The sequence below is a fragment of the Anoplophora glabripennis genome, unplaced genomic scaffold (assembly GCF_000390285.2).
Source record: "Anoplophora glabripennis isolate ALB-LARVAE unplaced genomic scaffold, Agla_2.0 scaffold844, whole genome shotgun sequence".
Classification (NCBI taxonomy): Eukaryota; Metazoa; Arthropoda; class Insecta; order Coleoptera; family Cerambycidae; genus Anoplophora; species Anoplophora glabripennis.
The window spans coordinates 156,158-182,280 of NW_019416983.1; the positions used below are offsets into that span (position 1 = coordinate 156,158).

Here is a 26,123-nt window from a genome sequence, read left to right on the forward strand (position 1 = left end):
CCCCCTCCCCCACCTTACGTAATACATTACATGATTCAATTAATTTTTTTTATTATAAAAAAAGTTACAACTTCTAATTATAACATTTATTAATATATTTGTTATATTATAAATACATATATACTAAGAAAAATAGAAAAATTAATGTAGATTATTTTATTACGTAAGAATTTCATTCCCCCTCCTCCCCCCCCAAGTAAGGAATGATAAGAAAATGTTGATCCCCCCTCCCCATTGAACCCTTATGTAATTTATGGATGACCCCTGACCTTCAAATTTCACGTAGAATCCGAAATTGCAATAACATCTAGGGTGTCCCATTTAAAATAACAAAGTTGGTGTTGACTTCCAGTATAATTGGAAGTGCTGGAGCATTGTAGATATTTTGTGTTCGCCCCAGGAGCATGTTGCCAACTTTTCAAATTTTTCGGAGCAGTACTTTCCTAAATATCAATCGACGGCAGTTTTCGGTTTCCGGTGGGTCACCTTGTAATAGAATAACTGGTCCAATAAAATATAAGTAAGTATAAAATAATAATAATAAATATGAATAATAAATATAATAATAAACAGATATATTGTATATGTATCTGAGGTTAAATATGACTAGGATAACAATATGAATAAATATGTGATAAAGTTATATATTAACAATGATCTGCGGTTGGTCACAACACCACAAAACGAAGTGTGTTTTTATAAAATTTTAATTTAAAATTTTGATAAATCGCTACATCTGAGCTAATCAGATGTAAAAAGAGTACCTTAATAATATTTTTTTTATGAAAATGAGTTATACAGGGTGTTCTGAAAGTCCGTCAGGAAACTCCGGGAGATGATTCTACCGATTAAAATAATAGCAGTATGTAATGATTTTTTTTTTCAATTGTCAATTGTTTGCGAGTTACAGCTTGTCAAAGTTCAATTTTTTTTATTTTTTTCTTTTTAAATAACTTATTTAATTCAAGTTCTATTAGTCTCTCATTTGGCACAATCACTAAATAGATTAGGCTCTATTGGACCAGTCAGAGAAAAGTTTAATTATGCACCGCTAGAGGGCACTTTACCTAGAACTCAAAATTTATTTTGTTCATAACTTTTTTCTCTTGCTAGACATCACAGAAATTTAAACATTTTTAAAAGAGGCACAATATCAGAAAAAATTATGCACTCTTTGTTCAAGCCAATATACAGTCGTGTAACCAGGGGGGCTTTGGGGTATTTACTAATATTTTATTTACTAATGAAGCTGGTTTTATGAGAGATGGTATTACACCATGGCAACTTGATTAATTGCAGAAGTTACTATTTTAATCCGTAGAATCACCTCAAGGAGTTTCCTGACGGACTTTCAGAACACCCTGTATAATAAAATATGAATTTTGAAAATAATAAATGGTTGATTTCTACAAACCGTTTTTTTTTGGCACTATGGTTTGTATGGAAGCTGGGCTCCATATTTTTAGCACATGACTTGGGTACTGAACAAGTAAAATAACTTTTTGAAACTAAAGCGTAGACTGAGTATAAACTTTTCACGAATTTGGATAAAACTTGCCCGATATTTAAAGGATTTTTCTCCCATAAGGGCCTGTGTTAAAATGCTTATTGCGTCGAATCAATAGGACGGCTGCTTTGCGCACCCCCGCTTGCGAAAGGCAGATCCTCAAACTTAATGCAGCCTACAAAGAAATTTTGCCCTTTTTCAGGGTGGTCGCCCTCAGGACTACAACAATATAAATCTATGATATAAATAAAAACTAGTGTGAAAATTGTAAAATGTAGAACAAATATTGTTTAATGTAACTAATATTAATAGTTACTAAGTAAAAGTTAAAAGTAACTAAATATCCCCAAAATTGGCCATATTAAAATCTATTCTCTTTAAACAATTTGATGTAGACCACATTTCAAGTAGAAACAATTATTGTGTATAAACATGTTTCAAATTAATAATAATAACTGCTGTATCTATTATCCAAAACCAGAGAGATAGATAAATGAGGGCAAAGTTGTATAATTTAGTGAATAACAATTTTCTATCCTTGATAATGTTTGAGATAGCATTGTTATGGTTATCATTATTCAATTTATTCGATAACCTGCATAATCAAAACCTCCAAACATTTCAAACCATAATTTTGAGTAATTAATAACAATTTTGGATGATTAATAACTTTTTCAAATTGAATCAAAGGATTTCCAATACAAAGTTAATTAAAACCCAATAAAAATTTGATTTATTTAAAAATAAAAATAAAAAGAAATAATGCTTTGTGAAATTCATGAAATTCTGGAACTCTGTTTCACAAATGTTCGAAATGATTTGATTTTCTATTTTTTTTTTCTAAATTTAATCAAAAAAAGAAATAGAAAAATTGTGCTCGATTCAGATTTTCTCAAATTTGCATCTTTGCGATTATGCTTATTTTAGCAGCATTAAACAGAGGATTTGATATTTATTAACTACAGGTGATAATTTGCAGAAGGAAAAAATCAAATAACATTTGAAATGTTCAAATAACAATTACCTATATACTGTCAGAAATAAAAACTCTTTATAATAAAAAAAATATAATATGATGGTATAACTTTACTCACAATATATTTTTTATTTTGATATTATCAATGTCACTGGAGAATGCATCTAAAGTGAAACACGTGGTATATTCTACACTATACATACTGCCATTTGTAAATATTTATAACTTGTTTGATATTTCAATTATTATTAATAATTTTATTCTTAAAGTTCGTAGCTTTACGTTTTGCCAACAAGGAATTGGATCATTTTATTGCAACATGTAAAATACTGTAAGTACTGCCAATATAGGGAGTTGTGAGATTTTCTTGTATAGGGAACTCAGATAACATTCCACATCCCCTTATCTTTTTGAAGACAAAAGTTTTAGGAAATTTTCTTGCAATCTCGAAGAAAGTGTGTAGAGTGTATTCTAAGTCTATGTCATAAATTAAGGTCCAAAAGCCTTAATAAACAAGGGCCCTAAAGTTATTGGTTTCCAAGATAGAGGACGATAATTTTTTCCAATTATCTCTGAAGTTGTTTGACATAGATTGACGAAACTCAGAAAATGATGTAACTAATTAAAGGTAATAATTCTGCATATTTCTATATAAATCTGTCAACCAGTGGTGGAGATTCAGGAGAGCTTTGTCATTAAAACCCTAAGAAAAACTACGCCACTGTATTTTCAGCAAAATTAATAGGCGCGTTTAATTTACTGTTATATCTTTAATAAAAAAGGCCTCTTAAATTTTCTTCAGGCAATAAACCATTTCATGGTTGAAAAAAAAAATTAAACACCAGCAAAAAATGAAGCAAATTTAAGACAACGAATCATAAATAGATGTCAGCAAGTCGGACAAAGGCCAGCAATTTTTGAAAGTACACCAGTACAACAGTCGTTGAGGCGAAGGCTCGTTGCTTGTGTTGTTGCCAATGGTGAACATTTTCATTTGTTTTTATTTTTTTCTGACAATTAACATTTACTTAGTTAACTTGTACTGTTACTGTTAGGTATTTGTGTTAACCATGAAATACCAATTAGAAATTATTTTAAAATTAAATATGAACAAAAAAATTATAACTGGAAAATGGTTTATTATCAATTAAATGTGTATATTAAATTTGCTGAAAATCCAGTGGCATAATTTTTCTATCGTCACATATTTTTCAGTTTTGTTCAATGTACTTAACCATTTGAGAGAAGGTCTTACTCGTAACATTTCCTCCAATAATACTTTCATTTAAATAAAGTTTGTCAAACAGAACGTGGCAGGTGAACATTTTAAAAGATGTACAATGGTTTGAGCAGAATACTCATACTACCTGAACCGTCTGTGCTATTGGAAAGAGCTATTTCACCCACTACATTACATTTGACAAGCTATAACATCATCTCAATTCTGTGTTATGTTTATGTCTATTAGATGTAGGATAAGTTTCCTGTACACAAACTTATTTCAGATTTATTAGCAAGTCAGAATTCAGATGATTAAATGCTGAATTTTGTTTCTGAAGAGTATGTACTTACAACACAAAACATAATGCCTAATACCTCATATTTTATTAAGAACGTAACTTTAGGAAAATCCCTCTATAATTTGATAAAATGAATACATATTTTGCATAATTTTATTGTTTTACTGCAACTAAATGTGTATTTAAATTTCAAGCAAACAACAAAACATTAGACACCAATAATCATAATGTAATTAGCAAAAGCTAGATCTGTCAACATGATACAATTTGATTGGATGGTTGGCTATTTGTATGATTCATCCGTCCAACTTGGGGCAAATCTAAAGAGCTCCACACATTACACAGTTTAACCAAACAGCCTGTACAGGTCAAAACATGGAAATATATTAGTCCAGTTTTAACTGTGAAATTGAAACCGAAAAGCATGTTTTAACTACAGCGGCTCTATACAAGACAGTGGCGACAATAGCGACTAAACCCCGCCCCTCCGCCATGTTGCATCCAATGTCAAATTAAAAGTTACTTTTATAAAAAATAAATTAAGGACAAGAGTATTTTAAGAGTATAAATTTTACGCACAGATTTTAGCAAATAACTCCCTTGGAAAGTGATTTTAAATAATGAATGAATGTAGAATCTACTTGTGCAATAGGGGAGGATAAATATATAATAGTAGCAACTATTAGTTTTTATTTTCTAGATAAGTAAAATTAAGCTTACCTACATTACACAATGAAATTTATTGAGTTTATATTACAAAAATAAATACTTAATACTAATGATAGTATTTGTTACAATAAATGTCCAGCAACACTTTTACTTGCAAGCTTTTTTTTATGCCTTTTGGCATTTTTTGGAAGCTATGTTTAATCGGAACATAATAAATCTTTTAACAATCTTATTTTTTGATCTGATGACAATTTGGTAAATCTAAATTTAAACCAGACATTTCTTTTAAGAAAAACTCTTTTAAATTTATGTTCTGTCAAGATACAATCGCAAAACATGTTGTAAAACACTTTCCATCTGCAAGAAGAAACAAAATACCGCTACATTGCAAAAAAGAGTGAATGTTCTCTAAATCTCCTAAGTACGCTAAATTTTGAAAATGTTTTACAAATCGGCGTTTTAGAACTAACAGCGTGTACACAGTTTCTACAAGTTGTTGATGTTTTAACAATACTTTGAGCAATATATCCGCACACATTATAAAGAGCATTTAATTCACTAAAACTAAGATTAAATGTTGGTTCTTCTATATTAGCAGGAACCTTAACTTCCTCATAAGTAGGTGTTATATTTTGTGTTATGGTGTCCAAAAAACCTGAAAGAAATTCACGGTTGTCGTCCTTATAGAAGCTTCTGCAAACATTATAACTATCCCTTAGCACAGAATACCCAATATAGTATCACTAATAATCACCAAAATTAAAATAAAACAATACAAATATTGAATAACACCAAGAAAGCTCCTGACACATGACACATCACAGATGAATTTGACACTGGATGCAACATGGCAGCTAAAATCACGTGGACCAATTAAAAATGATACACTCTATTGTCGCCACTGTCTTGTAGAGAGTCACTGTAGTTTTAACTACATACAATATGTGGACTAAATAAGAGGCCGTGAAGGATGCATTTTACAAAGTAAACATTTTACTCAAAATTATAATATTTCTAACTTGTTGATGATATAATTTAAAGTATTTTGAATAGATCAGGATCATTTGCTAATATTCCTTTGATTTTTTATTTATTTTTTAAAGCTACAATCTCCACTACTGCTATCCGTCTCTCCAATAATTTAACTGAATATGGAATGAATAGTGTGTGGGACTACATTTCACTTGTTTAATTCCTATGGTNTGCTCTCTGCCAATAGTGTGAATGCCTTGCCTCCTTTGCCCTGTTGCAGCCAGTCGTGTCGATTCCCTCTCACGTCTTTCGTTTCACCACGTTCGTCCCAATGTGGTCTCAATGAAATGAAACGTAGATATGTCTTGTGTAAGCTGTTGCACAATATTTTATTTTCTGATGAAATTGCCCTTGCCTTGAATTTTACTGTCCCAACGAATGTTTGTCACCTAATTGAGTTATGTTGCACAGACTTGTGATTGTGTCCTGCCTTTGTCTGACTATTTTGAATGTGCAGCACAATAATTAAATCGCACTAACTTCCCAAAGTTCTCTATTTTCTCTTTTACTTGTTGCTTTTCCCATCCGGCTCGAAGGACCATATGTTTATTTATTTTCTTATTGATTAAGTACACCATAAAGAGCAATAACTTTATTACATAGAACAAGTAATGTTATGTTTTTTTTATCAGACATGTATACACTCTAACATTGCGTCTCTCTTACAGTCTGTACAACTACTAACTCTGCGACCGCGCAGTCACCCCAGCCTCCTCGAGATCACCCCTCCCCACAGCACGGGCGCACCGCCACTATTCAAATGCCAAACAATTTAACCAACAAGCTCGATTTGGAATTTCGAAGTCAACAGCATGGGCAGCAGTATATAGAATTTGTAGGGCATTTACAGTAATGAATGATAGATATATTATTATATGGCCTTCAACTAACCGCTGCAGAACTATTAGTGATTAATTTTTTAGGAAACATGAAATCCCAGGTAAGTTGAAAATGTTTTTATTTTAATTCTATTTTGGAATTAATTTGATAAATCTTACAAAAGTACATATTTATTTCTTAGGAATAATTGGTGTGGTAGATGGATCTCATATCAAAAAATTACTCGACTCAAAAATTTCCCAAACTCGTATGTTAATCGCAAAAGATATCATTCTTTAGGACTGCAAGGAATTTGTGGTCACAAAAAGTTATTTATCGATATATATGCTGGAGAAGCTGGTTATTTGAATGATTATAGTGTGTTCTTAAAGTCAGGAGTAAATGAAAGGCCACCAGGAGATTTTCCAAATGAAAATCATTTGATAGGCGATCTTGCATATAAATTGAGTACAAGAATGTTGGTAGGCTTTAAAAATAATGGATATCTAACACCGGATCAACAGCATTTCAATCAAAAGTTGTCCAAGGCTCGGGTTATTATTGAAAATTCCTTTGCCCACCTCAAGGGCAGGTTTAGAAGGTTATAATTTATTGAAACCATAATTCCACAGCATATTTGTCCCCCACCATTTGGTTTAGGGCTCTTCGATAATATTTCTAACTTGTTGATGAAATAATTTAAAGCATTTTGAATAGATCAGGATCATTTGCTAATATTCCTTTGATTTTTTATTTATTTTTTAAAGCTACAATCTCCACTACTGCTATCCGTCTCTCCAATAATTTAACTGAATATGGAATGAATAGTGTGTGGGACTACATTTCACTTGTTTAATTCCTATGGTTTGGACTATACACTTAAAACCGTGTAATGTGTGGTGACCTACAGTCAGTGTTGCCAACTGTGATGATTTTTCGTCAAAGTGATGATTTTTTAAGGGGAAAAATTGACTAATTGACGAAGAATTTATTCTTGTGACGATTTTTCTTTCGAAGTACATTAGTGGACATTAATTTTCATTTATAATATTTGTATTTCATAAAAAATGCCAAGAAATTGCATTGGCAATGACAAAATTTTTGAGGAATTGTATTTTATTAATGTTAGAGAGGGATTGAGTGAAAGCAGAACAACATTATCAGTTGGTTCTGTGTCTGGCATTTTTGCGCCTTTGTTAAAAAAACATGCAGCTATTGATATAGAAAAGAGAAGATGGAGAAACCACTACCTTATCATCATTTTGATGAGGATGAAAAAAATAAAATGGAAGAAACGCCGGTTATTTAATCTAAATTAATTGAGTTACACATTACTTTTTTGTGCAGTTTTTACTAAAGCAATTTTTAATCAGTTTTAAGCTTAAATATCCTTCCTTTTTTTATATAACTATAGGAAAAGTGGCTTTAATTTTTTGTTCTATTTAAAACTGTTATTATTTGTTTCAGGTTTACATATTTTATTTCTTTTAATAAAGTGATTATAGCGGTTTTATTTTTGTTTTATTTCAAATTTATTAATAAAAATACTGCATTTTGTTTTTTTAGTACATTTTATTATGTTTTATAATCCGTTTATATAAACAACATGCAGTAAATTTCAAATTTGCAGCGGGTGACGAAATGTGACGAATTTTAAAGATCGTCATGAAGAAATTTGCGTTCTAGAGGTTGGCAACATTGCCTACAGTTGACAGACAATAAGCTACAGAAAACTAGATTCTACACCTAATCTGACCAAATTGGTCAACTATTGGACAGTGTGGAAACAGACTGTGTGTAGAATTTAGAAATTATTTTGAAACCACTGGTAATGTACAATTCCAAATTTCATTGCTTAAGCTTAAACAGATTCAGAAATGTGTCAACATTTGATCTCGACAAAACAATAAAGTCTAAAGACAGACGGGTCGATTTTGATTTGAGGCTCCTTGCATATACATTTCCTATGTGACGTAGACCAGAAATAACTTTAAATTTACATCTAGATACAGCTAGACATTTTTGTCTAAGCTTGTGTAATGGTAATGTCTATCCTATACACCCCCCCACAACATAGCAAATCTCGATAACTTGTTATGTTATATTAGGTCAGGTTATGTTTTTCTGTTATGTAAAACATATGAAAAAGGCCTAAATCATAATGATTCCATAAAGTTATCACTGGTCTTCATCACATAAGAAACCCACAGGCATAAACAAAAATTATACAGTGGTCTTAGAAGCTTATATCTTTTCACGGTATTGTTTAGGCAGATAAAAACAGGAAATTCCTCTTATATGAAATATCAAATAAACACATTTTCCTCATTTCTACTATTTCAAGGTAGTGCTTAACATGATTATAACATAACACGAAATTTTTACAACATAGTTTCCATAAAGATGAAATGCTTTCCCCTTATCTGAGTTACCTTCACATATTAATTAAAAAATAGGTTACTAGGAATAGGAATGGACTCATTTTGTATATCTACAATACCTACTTGTGGAAAAATTTTTTAGATTTTCAACACATTGCACAATAAAGTTTTCAACACATTGCATCTGAAAGACATTCAACAAAATACAAATTAAAATACTTCCACAATTCGTCGATTTCTTCTGTATAAACAGATACAAAAACTTTCTTTTATATTTAAACACATTCATATTATCCATTATATTTCCATTTTTTTTTTAATATTTAAAAAAACTGATAATATTATTTCTGTTTCACATATTTAAATCAATGAGAAGCAACATCAAGATTTTGATAAATAAGTTTTAATAATATAAACAATTTAAAATAGTTATACAAACTTTACAATTAGTGTACTTGGACAATAAACAGTTGTTTATCTGAGTGACTGTAATATAAATACTGGAAGTTCTAATAACATACCTGAATCGGAGTTTCTCGTACTTTCATATTTTCTTACAGCATAAAAACTGTCAGAATAATCTCGATCATTTCTTCTACTCGAGCCCCTGCCTCTAAATCCTCCTCTTCGATCACCAATTCTACTGGATCTAAATTCAGTAGAACGAGATCGTCCAGTTCCTTTACTATAACGGCCATCACGAGTAAAAGGATATCTTCGAGTAGAATCACTTATATCATCCTCCACGTTAGTTTCGTAATTATCGTCTGAATTACCACAATCATAGTCGTGAATATCCCTTGAGCTTTTTGAAGCTCTCAGTTTGTAGGAAGATGGATTATTTGATATCATTACTTACATTCCGACAATGTTGTGTTCTTGTGCATCTGAAGTTGCTCTCTCTGAATCTAACAAAAAAATGATTATGAATAAATAGTATAACAATGAAAATATAAATATTATATTCTTACAAATGTATATTTCCTTAATACAACAGAAACAGAATCTGTCATTCAGTTAATTCTTTTATTTTGTATAGTTAGTAATTCAGAATAAAAAAGTTCCTAAAACAAAAAACACTACCAACACATAACATGGTCGTCACAAAACATATATATATATACAGGGTGTCCCGGAAATGGTGGGCAATCTCTCAAATATGGATACAATACACAAACGCTACGCAGACAATAAGACAAAACGCGGAGAAACGGTTTGTTTGACTTAGCTGCTAGACATGACAATCTCCTCCTCAGGCAAGCCGTTGACTACGTACCCGACGTGACCGACAAACACAAAAGACCTAGACACCAACTTTTTGACCCTGGGTGACCACCCCAACGACATCCCCCCTGCCCGCTAACCTTTTCTGTTTCAGAGACAGCCAGGATCAAGAAACGNATAATATACTGCGGACGGTGCGGGTCGACGTTCAGGTGATTTTGTAATTATCCTTGAATCTCCATACTTTTGGCGGAGCGCTCTCGTCCTGTCCGCCAAAATGAAATTACAAAAACGCCTCCGCTGTTGGACACCTTCCCCCTCAGACCTCTCTGGATTTTTTCCAAAAGTCCGGACATCGATTTTCGGCATCAGCGTCTGCGTCTTAGGCCGGTGTCCCATGCATCCGAAATCCGATGTACGATATCCGAAAATATTTTAATTCGTACGAATGATAATATTATAATTCACATGCATCCGAAATTAATCTCATAGAAATCAAGTATAGAACCATGGAATTTATTACAAGATGAAGGTGAAACATTTTCAAATGACAACCATAGGTATATATCGTAGAAAATATACGTAGTATTATATTTTCTACATTCGACATTATAATATAACATTTATTTGACTGTAAATATATCAAACAACAATCATAGTATGTTAAAAACTTAAAAAGTGAGGTTAAAAAACATACGATTTCGGATAAAAGTTAAAATTATTTCTACTTTTTCCGACGTCGTATGAATTTTAAAAATTTCGGATGAAAATGAGCGGTAAAAATTTGAATGTATATTAACCAATAGGAACACTTTCGGACCTTCGTATCGTCGGAATTCGGATGCATGGGACACCGGCCTTAAACGAACTCCTACATTTATATATTTCGCTATATTTTGTGCATGTACTTGTGTTCCTCTATTAAAAAATATATTTATTAAAATCTCCTGTTGAAAAAAGAAATCTCCTGTTTTTTGGCTACATTCCTACTGTTGATAGAAATTTTCATCTGGCACCACTGCACGTCGGGTACGTAGTCAACGGCTTGCCTGAGGAGGGGATTGTCATGTCTAGCGGCTACGTCAAATCGTTTCTCCGCGTTTTGTCTTATTGTCTGTGTAGCGTTTGGGTATTGTAAGTCGGGCCTACACGAGATGAGGCAGGATAAAGAGGGATAATCCCCCTCGATCCCAAACCATTGAGGCCAATTTCTAGCCATGGAATAATGGCGCGATATACATAATTCTAAAAAAATAATAAAGCCAATAAAATTATGTTATAGGGACTTTACCGTAACAATTTACCGCGGCAGGTACGTGCCTTGAAATTTTCTGCAAATGTCTCTACCTAGGGCGTCGAATGCCGGATGCGGTTTAATTCCAAAAAAGTGAAAGTCTTCTTGGAATTCTATCTGGACAACAGAACAAATATCGTACGCACTGTAAAAGGTTTGTACATTGCAAAGATTAAAGATTAGAGAAATGTGCAGTGTGCACTGTGGATGAGGATCATGAGTTCGAAAGCTCTAATAATTATTGGCAATCTGTGATTGGCTATTGGTGTTGGTCAAACGTAATTCATAATAATATTCAAATTGAACGCATCCAAAGATAGTGCAAAGAGATGGGTGATAGATGGCGCTACGATAGCATTACCTGTGCATTTACTGTCGTACGACAGATGTAAGTTGGCTGCCCTGCCAAAAAATTTGAAAATAATTTATTAGTATACAAACCTGATCCCATGCAAGTAGCAGTGTCGAGCTAGATAAATGTAAAATATATTTATTTCGCTATGTTGTCGATCAAGGATATTTATAATATCCTTGGGTGTCGATATCAATCCTGAGCAGTTAGATATTTTTTTTTTAATTTTCATTGGATGCTAGAGGAATTTTGTTAACTATCTGGTGGAAACTGGTTCGTAGGCATTGGCAACACTACATGCCCTTTGTTTTTGTGATTTTTGTTTTACAGATGTACATAATGTGGACTTATTCTGAAATATATGTTTTTATTTTTTAATAAATTCGATTATTTTTAACTAATAAAATGGCTTTATTGTTTTTGGAGGAGGATCCTTGGTATAAATACTACTGTATGTAAATAGTATTACATTCAATCTTTTAATATTTTAGGTTGACAGAATATGAATCTTGTGAAAAATTGTATCGAGATATTATGGAGCAACTTACCTTCAGACAACAACATTCTAGAACAAGTAATACATATTCTCAAATATCAGCTAATGTACGACTTCGTTTAAAACAGTTTAATAATGAAGTGGGTCAACTGAACCAAAAACTAGAAGTAATTACGAAGTCTGGAAATATGTATCCTTTCAACCATATTAGGAAATAATAGTATTCCTTAGTTTTATTACAAACCAATGGTGGCTCATGGATCTAGAAGTAATTTTAAACAATTTACGTACCACATGATTTATATATAACGATTCGATCCTCTGATTCTTCTGAGTTGCGAAATGGTCAATAACTTTCTGTCGTAAATTAATTAATCTGCATTTTTTCTGTACTTTCTTGTCTGTATTTCTTGAAAATGTCTGTCCTTTTTAAAGTGATCAACACTCACTATCGTCATATAGGGAACGTATAAAATATTTTTAAAAGTTTTACACAGAAAAAGTAATAACAACACAAAAATATATGGAATATTATGGTAGAGTAAATTTATTTCAAAAAATGTTTGAAATGAAAACTTGTATGGGTTAGTTTTGAAGCAATTTAGTAGGTAGGTAATTATTTTAAATAACAAATTAGGTATAAAAATAAGTCATTACTTTGAATACTTTGAATTAGTGAATTGTAATGTAATATTTTGTAATGTAACTGCGAGATTTTATTTTAAGCCCAAAATGGCATGATATTTTGTGCTCCTGATAATGATCACCAAATCAGTTATTTTAATTTCAAAAAAACTACCTCGCCAGCAAAAAAATGAGTCATAAACTTTTACAAAATTTTAATGTTCAGTTTCATTCGTTGTTAATAAGTATCGGTTTAGTTATTGAAAATTAAATTTTCTACCCATATTTTGTTCATTCTTGATTATCCTCAAATTTAAAATTGCACAAAGTTTTACTTGAAATTGTGTATCTTTTGCAAAAATTTATTGGAAAACCAAATTGTTGGGAATAGAGTGAGCTTTATAACAAGGTACAAGAGACCTGACTAAGTTTCCTAATTATTTTAGTGTTTCAAACTTGAACCACCAAAAAATAAAATAAATCAAATCATGATAATTCATTTTCATGACTTTTTTAACTGCCATAATGTCCTAAGGATAAAATGTACCATTATTTTTCTTTGTTGGTTTACTTAAAACTATTTTTTTGTACAGTTTCGCATAACCTTCTACTCCTCTTATCTTTTTTTATCTTTCTATCAATAAAATCTTAATGACCAGTGTTGGATTAAATTTTGTTGCGTTATAAAAGAAATATATAAAAAAACAATTTACTGTTGTGTTTGGAAAATATAAACCAAACATATCTTTTTAATGGAACACCCTGTATATTTGTCGTTTATTGGAATCCTTTCCTTTTTCACATTGTAGTTATAAAGGATCTCCCAAAAGAAAAGCAGGCCGGCCTGTTTTTTTATTATCTGCAACCAAACCTGTTTGTTCAAAGTTGGCAACAAATCTTTTCACAGTTGTTTCATTCGGGATGTTTCTTCTACCCAAAATTGCACGTAATTTGTGCACAGGCTCAGCTACACACTCTCTGTACTTGTAATGAATTTTCATAATCCTCACTCACTCATCCGTCGTATAGCACTCCATTTTGTCTAACTGCAACGTGTTGACTACATTTGATCCTGCACAATGCTGCCGACTCTTTGGAATGAAAATGGCGCCAAATTCAAAGAATGCATTATTTCTGGGACACCCTGTACATGTTCATATAATACATATATTTGCTTTGATAATATGACATTTATTTCCTATCTATGCTATTGTTATGACACTTTGATACAATATTTTGGTTTATTTGCTGATCCCCCACAATCGATAGTCAAGATTGCCATGGAACCAGTTCATATTTATCGATTTTCATAAAAGGAAAAAAGCTTTCTCTCTTTTCAATTCCAGTTCTGATATAATTTATACATTCATACATAATTTTGAGAATCATAGCCTATTTATTGCGGAAAATATTTTAGGATTTATAAAAAAAAAAAAGGAAATTTTCCTTAATATTTATTAGAACATTAGCGGAATCAGAAAGGCGCACCAGACAAATTGAAGTATTACACTCTAAAGCCATTCAAATGAAAAAAATTTTTGAGGAACAGGTTATAAGTAAGTTAAATGAAGATAGGCACCAGATCATTGGCCCGAGTACTTCAGAATGGGCTAGTTCAGGCGATGAACGAGTTAACAATACTTTTTCCTCAGTTACGGATTTAAAAACAAATCAAAAGAAAATGCTAGAAGGTTAAAGAAAATTTAAAAGTTAAATCGTAGTGTTAAAGCTTGCTTATTTTAGAACAAGAAAGGGGCCTGGAGAACTTATCTGACGTAATATCGAGACAAAAAAATATAGCACATACCATATCCAGTGAAGTTGACTTCCATAATGGTGAGTTCATACATTTTGTAAAAAAAAATTATTCGGAATTTGTTATTTAAAAATTCCGTGTAAAGTAGATTTAAATTTCTTTTTTGATGGAAAGTTGGCAGTACCGCCTCCACTCTGACGTGAAGTTTGAGCGTGATCTGTTCAGTAATTTGTTTACAGCTGTTAATTCTGTTAGTCCACCTAAAGTGTATTCCACGATTTTTACTATGGATAATGTTATTGAACAAAGAGTTTGCTACCAATGGTATTTCTCATGATGAATTGTTGAAAATGTTGGAAAGACGTACGGTAATATTTTTTCAAGAAGAACATCGTAAAGATGTTGCTCAAGACATGTTGCAACAGGCTAATTCGGAATCTACTTTCATGCAACGCATCATAACGACGAGATGTGGGTTTACAAGTTTCACATGCAAACGAGCCAACAAGCTTCGGGATGGTGCCATCTTGACTGTTTTCTTTGACTATCATCCACCCAAAATTCTTTCCGGATGGAGACAGTCCGGGCATTATGAGACATTTGAGAGAGAGTATCCGTCACAAAGGACCAGAGTTATGGAAGGACAATTCTTGGATTTTGCACGATGATAATGCACCATCACACAAAACGATAATTGTGAATAACTTTTTTGACCAAAAACCCAACGAATATCATCGAGCAGCCCCTGCTGACTTTTTTCTCTTTCCCAACCTCAAATCACCACTTTGTGGAACATGTTTCGAATCAATAGAAGCCACAAAATAAACATTGTTGAAGGAGTTGAAGTGCGTTTAAAGTACTTTGTTGACTGGATTGTTTGTTAGAAAAAGTGTATTGCTTCAAACGGAACCCATTTTGAAGGAGACAAAATAAATTTTGATGATTAATTGAATGTATTATGTTTTACTGACATATTCCGAATGCTTTTTTGACAGAATGTATGTCGACGCTTTAGTACGAAAACATGCTATCTCAAATTTCGTTTGGAAAACATGCTATCTCAAATTAAGCTTGGAAAATATGCTAACTCAGCTCTTTAAGTAAAAACATGCTGTCTCAGGTTGACTAGAAATTTAATTGTCACATTGAATGATTGAAACCGTGCATTTATAATATATGTACTTGTATAATATATTTTTCAAAAAGTAAGGAATATTTATGTTCAGGTACATTGTTTATTTTATTTTTTTTATTCAACACTTCAATTAATTATGTTAATTTACTGTTATGAATGACAAAATTGTTAATTAAAAAAATAGATTAATATGCAGTATGCTGCAACACGTACATTACTCGACGTTTTTTGAAACAACAAATTATACAAAAAATAGTGCCTTCATATATAAAAATGTTTGTTATTACTAAAAATTATTTGATATTTTTCATACAAGTTTGCTTTGATATCAAAATTAATAGTGTACTCTTATCTGATTTATAATCGCTACTCTTGATACACTTATTTTCCTTTTTCACAAAATCTGGGATGCACAATTTATTCTGAAAATAATTTTGTATGCCTAAGGAGACTGCAATAAAAAGAATTGTATAGTGGACCAGGTTAGGCCTCAAACTTACTGCACCTTAATAAAAACACGGTAGCCGTGTCCTTGCGTAGACTTTGGAAATGAAATGCAGGTATGCGACACTTTTATTACTGGTACTTTATGATCTGCTGATGATAAACATGTGTGCATGGGGAACTGCGGAAATGTGCACTTGCATATCATATGCGCCCGTCGCATCGATATATAGATATCATTCAAGTTTATACATTATATTTATATTCTGGTTAAGCGCCGGATTTATGCTTGTGAGGCCAATAGGAGAAATTTGGTGGGGGCCTAGTTAAGGGATTGAAANGCGGAAATGTGCACGTGCATATCATATGCGCCCGTCGCATCGATATATAGATATCATTCAAGTTTATACATTATATTTATATTCTGGTTATTATATTAATTCTATTAATTTAATCAATATTTAGTAATAATTTTTATATATTAAGGTATACACTATTTTTGTATAAATTGTTATTTCAAAAAATGTCGAGTAATCTACGTGTTGCAGCATACTGCATATTATTCTATTTCTTTAATTAACAATTTTGTCATTTATAACAGTAACTTAACAAAATTAATTGAAAAATGTTGAATAAAAAAAATAAAATAGTGTACCTGAACATAAATATTTCTTAATTTTTGAAAAATATATAAGTTTATTATGAATGCACGGGGTCAATCATTCAATGTGCCGACTTAAATTTCTAGTCAAACTGGGATATCATGTTTTTACTTAAAGATCTGAGCTAGCATGTTTTCCAAGCTTAATTTGAGATAGCATGTTTTCGTACTAAAGCGTCGATGTATATATTAACGGTTACTAATTAAGAAGTAATGTAGGTATTACAAAATATAAACTTTTTTGCCTTAAAAACAGAAAAATTCATAAAAGATCTGTTTTATCCTGACAGTTCCCTCTTAAAAAAGTAGCTGCTTTTATATAATAAATAATAAAAAAAAAATCATATTTCGTACCCTGTCTCTCAAAAACAAAAGACATATGCTCATGGTACCTAAGAAAAAATTGTCTTATTTTTATGTTCTGTTAGCCTTGAATTTATGGCACCTTTTTCAAAAACCCTGATATTAAATCTCATATTTTGTTATATTTTTTTAAAGCAACAATATTTATTTAAAAGAAGAAACTATATCTAATGGCATTCAGATTTAAATTATTTCAGTTTGTTTACTTTTCTCATTTTTATTTTTAGAAATATTGGATGGCTTAGGCAATCAAATGGAACAGACTAATGAGAGAGTAAGAACTGAAACTCGCCATATTGATGTAGTGGGTAATACTGACAAAACGTGTATATACTGGGTTGTTATTATATTACTATTTATAAGTATAATCGCTGTAGCTGTAATTTAGCAATAATATATTTTAAAATATCTGTATATTGTTTCCACCGGGATTATTTTGAAAATTGCTAATTTCTCAGAAATGTATCCCCTTCACAAATAAAATTAACCTGTTTTGGGTGTTCTGTCAAAAATTTGTCAAATAATTTTTGTAAAGAAATACGTTCTTTAAAAAAATCAAGAAATTTTCTTTAAAAATTAAGAAAGTTTCTAGGTCGTTCAATGCCATCCAAAATGAGCTACCCTCTGATTTGCCTAAAATTGTTAATTTATCCCACCTAACATGGTAATGTGTGAGCTCTGTGCTGTGAAAATATTGAAATTGACAGTCTTGAAGTGGTCAATTAAAATCAATTTATTTTTCAATTTCGAGGAAACTGCACAAAAAAATAAAATCTCGAAATTAAAATTTATTTCAATTTCATTTTGAGAACATATCATTTGTCATATGCCGCGAAAAGGGTGTCTGAAAGCGAATGAATACATACTTCATGGGTAGTTTCCGTGGATGAAAACAAGTATACTAGTTGCATGATTTCAATTTTTTTATGTTGTTGTGACACCTAATGCCACTTCTAACAAGCCGGACAGTGCACCACAAGTGGAAATTTTACTCTTACTTATTCAGCGCCATGTGCTCACGTTTTAAATGGGTTTTCCTTGATGTGGATGAGGTGGCTTTTTGAATTTTTTTTTTCTTGGAAACGTAAAATTATAATGGAAAAATGAAACTTTTGTAATTTAATGACTGCATAAAGTAAAAACTAGGACTTATATCATGTAACTTCTAAATAATTACATATATACCATAAGTAAAATACTTCATCTTACGTTACGTTATTTTCTCTAAGGAAGGCCTTGAACTTATTTACTTAAGAAGTAAACATTAGCGATCTTTTAACGTAAAATACCAACTTTCTTGAGTAAGATCTGTCACTGACAGCTTTTTTAAGTTTGTAAGTTGATTACGAAATGGCTATGGATTAAGTAAAGCCACCTAATAAAAAAATTTCCATTTCATGTTACCTTCAATTATCAATATTGACCTGCAGCTTTACATCATTGTTTTCTTTAGTATAAGCAACTTTTGAAATTTTAAGACACCTATGAACAGTCTGTTTTTCCTGGCCTCAGATTTCCATAATAATAATAATCAGACCCACACAAAAAAAAAAAAGTTGAATATACCGGAGGTTAGACACACCTATCCTTATGTATTTTGACGCGCTGAAACCAATTCCGGAGTCAAAATTGCTCCATCACCCTCCAATTCTTTTTAAATCGCGAAAAACTGCCCCAAAAACACGGAAAATCTTCAAATTCTTGCTTGAGCACGGGTCCGAAAGTTGAGATAAACGTGAGAACCAGCACAATAAGACCACTTTATATGTATTTTGACGAGCTAAAACCGAATCCGGAGCCAAAATTGCTCCATCACCCTCCAGTTTTTTTTAAATCTCGAAAAACTACCCCAAAAACACGGGAAATCTCAAATCAAATTCTCGCTTGAACACGGGTCCGAAGGTTGAGACAAACGTGGGAACCAGCACAATAAGAATATTATATATGTATTTTGACGAGCTAAAACCGAATCCGGAGCCAAAATTGCTTTATCACCCTCCAGTTTTTTTTTAAATCACGAAAATTATCCCAAAAATACGGAAAATCGCGTGTTATTGTCTCGGATCTTAACATTCTCTTTTTTTTTTTTGTACTCTTTTATCTTCAAAAGATCTGTATAGTGGATACCTTTTTCTTTTTCAGCTATCTGGCTCGGATTCTCTTTTAAGCATCCAATAAAAATCTGCCATCATATTAACATCCCATCGTCCTTGGTACCGGCATTCCATTTCCTTAATTTCTTAAATAAAGATGACTTATGCTACATTTAATGGTAAATTGGAATTTTCTAAACAGGGATTGTATCTGAGGATTCGGTTTTAGCTCGTCAAAATACATATAAAGTAGTCTTATTGTGCTGGTTCTCACGTTTATCTCAACCTTCGGACCCGTGCTCAAGCGAGAATTTGAAAATTTTCCGTGTTTTTGGGGTAGTTTTACGCGATTTAAAAAAACTGGAGGGTGATGGAGCAATTTTGACTCCGGATTCGGTTTCAGCTCGTCAAAATACATAAGGATAAGTGGGTCTAGTCTCTGGTATTTTCAACTTTTTTTTTTGTGGGTCTGAATATGGGTCTGAACATACTTTCGAAACTCCTTTGGGCGACACTTTTGAGCAGATTCTAATTTTCTAATATCTAAATATTAGATAATATTTTTTCTGAATGGATACAAAAATGAAGTGCAGTGTAGTTAATATTCTCATTAAAATGAGTGCCTATCTCTATGGTGAATCTTTGCTGTCTGTCAATAATACCAGAATTGCATATTTTGGCAGTTACGGTGCAATATTAGTTTCTGGAAAATCCCGATTTCAGTCTCTAGTTGTTTTTGATTTCTTTCTTCTTTACTTTATTTGCTTACATTTTAACATGGTGTGCGATATTTGTTCTATGTTAGTGAAATTATTGGAAAATTTTACTTTTTACCTTTTTTAAAAATATATTTTTCGAAAACTGTCATCAAAGGTTGACATTTTCGTTACATTTTCAGTTGACAAAGTGAGTCTTTTTTGTCACCTAGCTGCAAAATAATTTGTCATTTTTTCTAAACTTATTTATGATTTTATTAATTAAACAATATACATTTTAAGTAATATAACTTGACGATTACAATTTATTTTGCACTACATGTAAATTGAAAGTGCCGATATTGCAGTAAGTCAAAATTTATGCCAAATTCAGTGCTGTCAGTTATCGTAGCTTTTAGTTCTGGGTGTTCAATGAGACTTCTGCTGTATGGTAACAATTTATTCGCAATTGAAATTTTATTATATATACTAGAACGTCACCCCCCCCATGTCGTTTAATGATGGTAATATCGGCCCCTGCTAACAGAGTGGTGGGAGAACGTCTAAAGCAGTGCTCTATATAAGTTTCCAGATGAGGCAAGTTGAGAAAAGTTTCTATTTCTTTTGTCACATTCGTTATTTTGTTGACGCCAACCAAATGGTTAACACATTTTTCCCTGACATACTTTACCAAAAATTTTCGACTTGTAGTAAGTGCCGGACGTAAAGCACATTATTTGCGGTATATTTTCATTTGGTCTAGACTTGAAATCACAAAACATCTTGAAGTATGAGTTTTAGAATCGGGAATTTTTATAGTAATAATTGATTCTTTGTCTTCTATATCATCGATCGTTATTTTTAGTAGCTCATCATATTAGGTGCTTCTTGTAAAAATCTCTCAATTTCCTTTTTCATTAGAATTCTGGAACTTTTCAGACTATCCAACTGATTTGCTTTTCAAATATGGTATTAGTTTTGGAAATTTTCAGATATTTACAAATTTTTTTGGCATTCAGTGTACTTTTTAATATGGAATATACTGACCATAACGTTGAAGGTTTATTAATTTTATGTTCAAAATATGCCAGAAATAACGCTACAGACACTTTTTGAATTTTCTTCAAACTACACCACCCTTTGAATTCGTTGTAGGCAATCTCATACTGTCTTGATGATTTTTTGGGCATTAATTTTGAAACAGCACTTTGTGCCGCTTTCGATACTTGCCCTGGTAAATGCTTCACTTTCCGAGCTCATTTTGAATTAAACACAGAATATGAATTACAATATATAATTCTGACACTACTTTTTCAAACAACAATTTTTATTGTTTATTAGATTGCTATCGTTGTGATAGTCACCGTGCCTAAACCGTCTTGATTCAAACATGGTTGAAATGATTTCAAAAATAAATTAAATTGTTGTATATAACGCAATTGTCTTATTTTATTGTAATTTTCGAAAAAATAATGTTTGCATGTTGAACGTGAAATGCTTTTGTATTTTTTTTTCCGTTCTTGAATGCAAAAGTACCATTTTGGGTTCTAGATACAAAAATAACTATTTATTCATAGACTGCTACATTTTTATGTCCTGTTGATGTCTGATTAAGAGATTTCACTTCCATTTTAATTTTTATATGAAATCAATGTTTTTACAGCATAGAATTGATTATGTTTCTTGATATTCCTGTTATACATGTTCTGGGAATTTAAAGCCTATTGTCCAAGTAGTCCCAGATGTATTCTTTGTTATTTTATGTTGTCCAAACTCGGCACATAAAATATTTTAGAGCTACATGTAAATGTCTTCAGGCATATTTATTTACTTACAAAGGTTTTTTTAATGTTTTTTTAATGTTTTTATAAAATTGTTATGATTTAATTTCTATATAATATAATATTAATAATAATATAATGGTAAAAAATTGGACACATATTTAATAAAATCTTAAACATAGTGGATCATTGAGGATTTAGATTGAGATAGAGGCTATAGACACAGCAACAATTATGCCGGTATATCATCGTACTACTAAAGTTGCAGAACTGCAATTTTTACTTTGAATATTAAACAATAAACATTTGTAATATAATAAAATTTAAAATTTAAGTTTGATGACAATAGGAAAAGAACTTTCTGGAGTCGCAAAGATATAATAAAAAAAAATATCAATATATATTTTTTATTTATTCAGGTATATAATTAAAAAACAACTTTTTAAATTTTTTATGTACTTCCATATCTAGGTTTCTTATGTAAAACTGCTTCATCACTGCCCAAAAAAATTTCAAAGAAAACATATTTTTCTGAAAAATATTAAAAATTGCATAATCAATTCGTAATGTACACCCTCGAAAACGTATAAAATGATACGTTTATAACTCAAAAATATTCAAACCTCGGAAAACTATATTAAGATTATCCAAGAATTTTTCACAACTTCTTTTATCTAATCCACTTTTGTTATTTAAATATGAATTGACCATTATTTTGGCTCCATAACATTTTCACATAATCTGTACTTCATTTAAAATATACAGTAAAACTATTGGGAAAAGCGAAATTTTTTAAGGAAATTTAATTTTGAACAACTTATTTGAAACTTTTTTCGAAAAAATGCATGTTAATTGAGATATTGTCAGTTTTTGATCAAAAAACGTGAAAAATCATATACATATGTATATCTCTATTTCTCAAAATGCTGTATGTTGCTGGTGGTTGCATATGTGACACAAGTTTTCTGACCTCAAAACCTACACTTTTCTATAAAAAAATCTCAGAACTTTTCTGAACTCTAGTAAACCTGTATCTTAATCCTGAAGCCTTTATGCTCCACTATGACGGTACCCTGATAAGTTTATACCAAAAAAATGTAAATAAAAGTTTATTGCATAAATTACAATTATTTTTAATGAATATTATATTTGTTAGTGTAATGATTAACTATTGGCATTATATGATGTCATTAATGCCATAATACCTGTCATTTCTTAAATTTTCTTTGAAGAGTAGTTTATATCATCTGATTACGATTCGATATAATCCAAAATAATAGGTAGGCTAACAGTTTATTAGCAGTTACAGTTGTGAAAATTAAAATGGTCATATTCCGGTATTGTAAGTGTAAATAAAAATATTACTTAATAAGATCCAAAAAGGCATTGTATAGTATTTTTGTATAAAAATAAAGTATATAATTTCTTATAAAGTTTTATTATTCGAAAGTACATGTACCTACAGTGTGGTTACTCTTTATTTAGTTTATTTAATACATGCAAGAATGTCTTCAACAAAGAGGGCACTGCACGCAGATTTAACTTTAAATAGTTAAATAATAAAGTTCATATTTTCAGTACAACCTTAAGTAATAATAATAATTATATTAAGCAATTTGCTTTACTGTTAATAAACAGGCAGCTGATTAGACACCGGGAAAGTTTCTAGGAATGAGTCTTGACACACCTCAACTGGAAGTCGCACGTCTACAACTTGAGCTCAAAGATTTCATCTCAAATTTTTTTTTGCTTTGGTTAAAGTATTGTATTTCGCCCAGTGCGCTCAGGATGGTGTTTATTTTGCTCTAATTCATAGTCACTTGATTTATGGTATAGTTTTCCGTGGAAACTCGACAGTATCAAAAGAATTTTCAGTTTACAAAAGATAGCTATTAACATTCTGAATAATGTACCATGTGGTACTCATTACCAGTCTCTATTTAGATGAAAGTTGTTGGTCTCTGAAGGGCACATCGACGCTTTAGTACAAAAACATGCTATCTCAGATTTCGCTTGGAAAACGTGCTATCTCAAATTTCAGTTGGAAAACATGCTATCTCAAATTAAGCTTGGAAAACATGCTATAATAACTCAGATCTTTAGGTAAAAACATGCTATCTCAGTGTGACTAGAAATTTAAGTTGGCACATTGAATGATTGAAACCGCGCATTTATAATAAACATATAATATATTTTTAAAAAAGTAAAGAATGTTTATGTTCAGGTACACTGTTTATTTTATTCAACATTTTTCAATTAATTTTCTTTTGTTGTTACTATTATAAACGACAAAATTGTTAATTAAAAAAATAGAATAATATGCAGTATGCTGCAACATGTACATTACTCGACATTTTTTTAAATAACGAATTATAAAAAAAATAGTGTCTACCTTAATATATAAAAATGTTTGTTATTACTAAAAAAATTATTCAATTTTTTTCATACAAGTTTGCTTTGATATAAAAATTAATAGCGCACTCTTACCTGATTTATAGTCACTACTCTTACTTTTGTTAATAGAGTTAACATAATAACCAGAATATAAATATAATGTATAACGTTATAATAATAATAATCTTTATTTTCTATAGATTTACCTACTGTAAATATGAGAAATTGTCAAGCGTAAATGAAACTACAGACAATATATAAAACAAGTAATTAAATACAACCGTTAGTAAAAATAAAAATAAATAAATAATAGTACATAGATAGCTATAAGTACATGAGAAATAGTTTTAAAAACCGACAATACATGTAAAACAAATTTAAAATGGTCCCTAACGCCAGTCCAAGAGATCGCTAGTGAGGTATTCCTCTACATTGTAAAAAGAATACTTTAATAATTTCTTTACTTCAAATTTAAAAGGTATAATATTTGAAATATCTCGGATATCATGAGTTGAATGATATGTATACATATATTGATGCGACGGGCGCATATTATTTGTAGGTGCATGCCTGCATTTCATTTCCAAAGTCTATGTAAGGACGCAGCTACTGTGTTTTTATTGAGGTGCAGTAAGAACGATTCGGACCTGAAGTTTGGGGCCTAGCTTGGTCCACTATATAATTCTTTTTATTGCAGTCTCCTTAGTCTGCATTAAACATACAAAATTATTTTCAGAATAAATTGTGCATCCCAGATTTTGTGAAAAAGAAAAATAAGTGTATCAAGAGTAGCAACTATAAATCAGACAAGAGTATGCTATTAATTTTGATATTAAAGCAAACTTGTATGAAAAAAATTGAATAATTTTTAGTAATAACAAACATTTTTATATACCTATTAAGGTATATAAAAGGTATAATACACTATTTTTTTTTATAATTTGTTATTTCAAAAAACTTCGAGTAATGTATGTGTTGCAGCATACTGCATATTATTCTATTATGTTTTCCAACCACAATCTGAGATAGCATGTTTTCGTACTAAAACGTCGACATATTGTTGTGAACTTGTCTGTGACCTTGAAGTTCATTTTCAAGGTCAACTTAGGTTTTTTAAATAAAAACCATAATTTAGACCCCAAATTTGGAAAGAGCAGAGAATTCTACCTTCAGACTATGTATTACATGTGGGGTTTGCCCCTCCCCTTCCTTCCATGGTCTTGTGAACGTTAAACTGAATATCATTTTTCACCCTTATGACTTTGCAGGTGGCTGCAAACTCTACGGAGGCCTCAAAAAAAAAAAAAGTCACGCAATCACCGACTTACCAATATGACAAGATGATAATCTTTGATCTTTTTCTGGAGTGGGCACCGGTCTTTCATAATTTTTCTGTTTATTCTCCTGTTCTGTAGTTATTGAATTGCCAGTGTTGCAAGAAACAACTACTCCACGGGCTATATGCCCCGACCGGCATTGAATTATACTCACAACACCAAGTACAACAGCTAGGATCGTTCGTCGGTTTAACCCACCAGACACAGACCGGTTTCAGACTTATAAGTCCTCATCAGTATGTCGTTGGTCAGACAACTGAGGAACGATCCAACTGTTTTAGTGTCGTATACTCACGACAAAGAAATATGTTATACACGGAGCCTAGTTCTGTAGTTAGGTTTTTATACCTGTACAAGTGTATCAATAAATAAATAAATAAAATTCTGAACGAGTATCTATATTGCTATTATGCTGTGCTCAATTGTTTTTTTAAGTAATAAATACTTCATGAAGAATTATATTTTTATGCAACGACCTTGTACAAATGAAATGCTAGTAAAACTTATTAAAGTAGTGATTTTTCATCTCTAGGTTTTCATATTTTAAAGTGGAATTAAAAATGAATTAAA

At 31.1% G+C, this 26,123-nt stretch overlaps 2 protein-coding genes across 2 annotated transcripts in view; one reads left to right on the forward strand and one right to left on the reverse strand.

Annotated features, from left to right (window-relative positions):
- The window catches only part of LOC108912484 (serine/threonine-protein kinase SMG1), a 112,467-nt gene extending 102,505 nt beyond the window's left edge, over window positions 1–9,962 (reverse strand). Inside the window, exons 1-2 of the mRNA XM_018717716.2 lie at window positions 9,876–9,962; window positions 9,426–9,812 (exon numbers count right to left, since the gene is read on the reverse strand). Of these exons, the coding sequence (XP_018573232.1) occupies window positions 9,426–9,756 (331 nt within the window). The 5' untranslated portion in view covers window positions 9,757–9,812; window positions 9,876–9,962. The remainder of the gene's footprint in view (window positions 1–9,425; window positions 9,813–9,875) is intronic.
- Window positions 9,963–12,082: 2,120 nt separating this feature from the next.
- On the forward strand, window positions 12,083–17,663 carry LOC108912483 (syntaxin-8). Its single transcript, XM_018717714.1, has 5 exons — window positions 12,083–12,211; window positions 12,266–12,460; window positions 14,356–14,585; window positions 14,638–14,730; window positions 17,481–17,663. The coding sequence occupies exons 1-5, from the start codon at window positions 12,180–12,182 to the stop codon at window positions 17,639–17,641; spliced, it is 711 nt and encodes a 236-aa protein (XP_018573230.1). The 5' UTR covers window positions 12,083–12,179; the 3' UTR covers window positions 17,642–17,663.
- Window positions 17,664–26,123: the final 8,460 nt, after the last annotated feature.